Here is a 2,982-nt window from a genome sequence, read left to right on the forward strand (position 1 = left end):
CGTTGTCTACCCAGACTTTAGCAAAGTGTTTGACACTGTTTCTCACATCATTCTGCTGGAGAAACTGGCTGCTCATGGCTTGGATGCGTGTCCTCTCCGCTGAATAAAAAACTGTTTGGATGCCCAGGCCAAAAAAGTGGTGGTGAATGGAGTTAAATCCAGTTAGAAGCTGGTCACAAGTGGTGTTTCCCAGAGTTCAGTGTTGGGGTCTGTTTGACATCTTTATCAACGATCTGGATGAGGGGATTGAGTAAGTTTGCAGAGGGCACCAAGTTTAGCAGGAGTGTTGATCTGCCTGAGGGTAGGGAGGCTCTACAGAGAGTTTTGGACAGGCTGGATCCATGGGCCGAGGCCAACAGTATGAAGTTCAACAAGGCGAAGTGCTGGGTCCTGCACCTGGGCCACAACAACCCTCTGCAGTGCTACAGGCTTGGGGAGGAGTGGCTGGAAAGCTGCCCAGCGGAAAAGGACCTGGCGGTGTTAGTCAACAGCCAGCTGGGTATGAGCCAGCAGTGTGCCCAGGTGGCCAAGAGGGCCAACGGCATCCTGGCTTTTATCAGCAATAGTGTGGCCAGCAGGAACAGGGAAGTGATTGTCCCCCTGTACTCAGCACTGGTGAGGCCACACCTCGAATACTGTGTCCAGTTTTGGGCCCCTCATTACAAGAAGGACACGGAGGTGCTGGACCGTGTCCAGAGAAGAGCAACAAAGCTGGTGAAGGGTCTAGAGACCAAGTCCTACGAGAAATGGCTGAGTGAACTGGGGTTGTTCAGCCTGGAGAAAAGGAGAAGCGAAGACCTTGTCACTCTCTACAACTACCTAAACGAAAGGAGGTTGTAGCGAGGTGGGAGTCAGTCTCTTCTCCCAAGTTACAAGCCACAGGATGAGAGGAAATGGCCTTAAGCTGAGCCAGGGGAGGTTTAGGCTGGATATTAGGAAAAATTCATTCTCTGAGAGGGTTGTCAGGTATTGGAACAGGCTGCCCAGGGAACTGGTTGAGTCAGCATCCCTGGAGGTATTTAAAAAGGTGTGTAGTGAGGCAGTTAGGGAAATGGTTTAGTGGTGGACTTGGCAGTGCTGGGTTAATGGCTGGAGTCAAAGGTCTCTTCCTACAAAAACAATTCTATGACCCCTATATTTGCCCCTCAGACAGCGTGTCCATCATCTCTCTTGTACCTTCCACCCCCTTTTCTCCAGTTTTGGGCTGTACCTGTAGAGATCACAGGCTTGACCATAGCCAGCAGCCACAGCCCAGAACCGGAAGGCTTCGGTGCTTAGTCTGATGGCTTCTTCCCTTGGCAGGACCAGATCCAAAGGGTCTTCAGCTACAAATCGACTTAATCGACTTTTCATTTCAAACTGGTTAAGCTGTAAAACAAACAAACAAAAAAGAACAAACAACGAAAAAGACAGTGGAATAAGAGCTATCAGTTGCAGGCATCATTGCCTCATTACTGTGACACACCACGACAACTGCAGATTTCAATTCAGCTCATTCTAAACTCCTCTTGCATGTTCAAATCTTTATCTTGTCTTTATCTTGTGCAATCTTAAGAAGCATACTACAGGAACAGGGAAGTGATTGTCCCCCTGTACTCAGCACTGGTGAGGCCACACCTCGAATACTGTGTCCAGTTTTGGGCCCCTCATTACAAGAAGGACACGGAGGTGCTGGACCGTGTCCAGAGAAGAGCAACAAAGCTGGTGAAGGGTCTAGAGACCAAGTCCTACGAGAAATGGCTGAGTGAACTGGGGTTGTTCAGCCTGGAGAAAAGGAGAAGCGAAGACCTTGTCACTCTCTACAACTACCTAAACGAAAGGAGGTTGTAGCGAGGTGGGAGTCAGTCTCTTCTCCCAAGTTACAAGCCACAGGATGAGAGGAAATGGCCTTAAGCTGAGCCAGGGGAGGTTTAGGCTGGATATTAGGAAAAATTCATTCTCTGAGAGGGTTGTCAGGTATTGGAACAGGCTGGCCCGGAGTCAAAGGTCTCTTCCTACAAAAACAATTCTATGACCCCTATATTTGCCCCTCAGACAGCGTGTCCATCATCTCTCTTGTACCTTCCACCCCCTTTTCTCCAGTTTTGGGCTGTACCTGTAGAGATCACAGGCTTGACCATAGCCAGCAGCCACAGCCCAGAACCGGAAGGCTTCGGTGCTTAGTCTGATGGCTTCTTCCCTTGGCAGGACCAGATCCAAAGGGTCTTCAGCTACAAATCGACTTAATCGACTTTTCATTTCAAACTGGTTAAGCTGTAAAACAAACAAACAAAAAAGAACAAACAACGAAAAAGACAGTGGAATAAGAGCTATCAGTTGCAGGCATCATTGCCTCATTACTGTGACACACCACGACAACTGCAGATTTCAATTCAGCTCATTCTAAACTCCTCTTGCATGTTCAAATCTTTATCTTGTCTTTATCTTGTGCAATCTTAAGAAGCATACTACAAAGAAACAATAAATGGTTAAAGGCTATTAAGAGAGAAGTGTTCCCATAAACGGGATGCCTAGGTGTTAGCTAATCCATTCCTAACGCCAATCAACTACACCTAAATCATACAGAGGTTTGTCTACCCCTCACACTCCTGTTCGGGATGCTTTCTGCAGTATTTAACTGTTTGAGTTTGGTTTGTTTGTTTTTTTTAAATATGTAATTATCCTTAAGTAGTCATAAATGGAATTCTATTAGTCAGTATTACATGTAAAGGTGTATCTTATAAAAAACACTATACAAAAGTACTGAATTGATGCTTATATTCTTTTGAGGAGGTCACACTAAATGGCTTTCAGAGATCCTACAACCTAAATCTTTCTATGGTTCTGTGTTTATTACTTTTGTAGGATTATAGAATTCTAATGCCTAGGAAATGTTCTGAGGTTATTTTAATACCAAACTAAGTACGACATGACTCATTTGCAGTTCTCTAGAAATACTTTTTATCCTCCCCAACAACTGGGTATTTTAAGAAGAGCTTCTCT

The 2,982-nt window shown here is 45.7% G+C and overlaps 1 protein-coding gene across 2 annotated transcripts in view; it reads right to left on the reverse strand.

Moving 5' to 3' along the window:
* RPAP1 (RNA polymerase II associated protein 1) overlaps positions 1 to 2,982 on the reverse strand; it is a 39,965-nt gene that overhangs the window by 16,002 nt on the left and 20,981 nt on the right. For both annotated transcript variants that reach the window (XM_010144015.1, XM_010144014.1), the window contains exon 14: positions 2,096 to 2,253. In XM_010144015.1, coding sequence (XP_010142317.1) covers positions 2,096 to 2,253 — 158 coding nt within the window. The remainder of the gene's footprint in view (positions 1 to 2,095; positions 2,254 to 2,982) is intronic.

This window comes from Buceros rhinoceros, unplaced genomic scaffold, assembly GCF_000710305.1.
Source record: "Buceros rhinoceros silvestris isolate BGI_N320 unplaced genomic scaffold, ASM71030v1 scaffold6539, whole genome shotgun sequence".
In the NCBI taxonomy this organism is placed as follows: Eukaryota; Metazoa; Chordata; class Aves; order Bucerotiformes; family Bucerotidae; genus Buceros; species Buceros rhinoceros.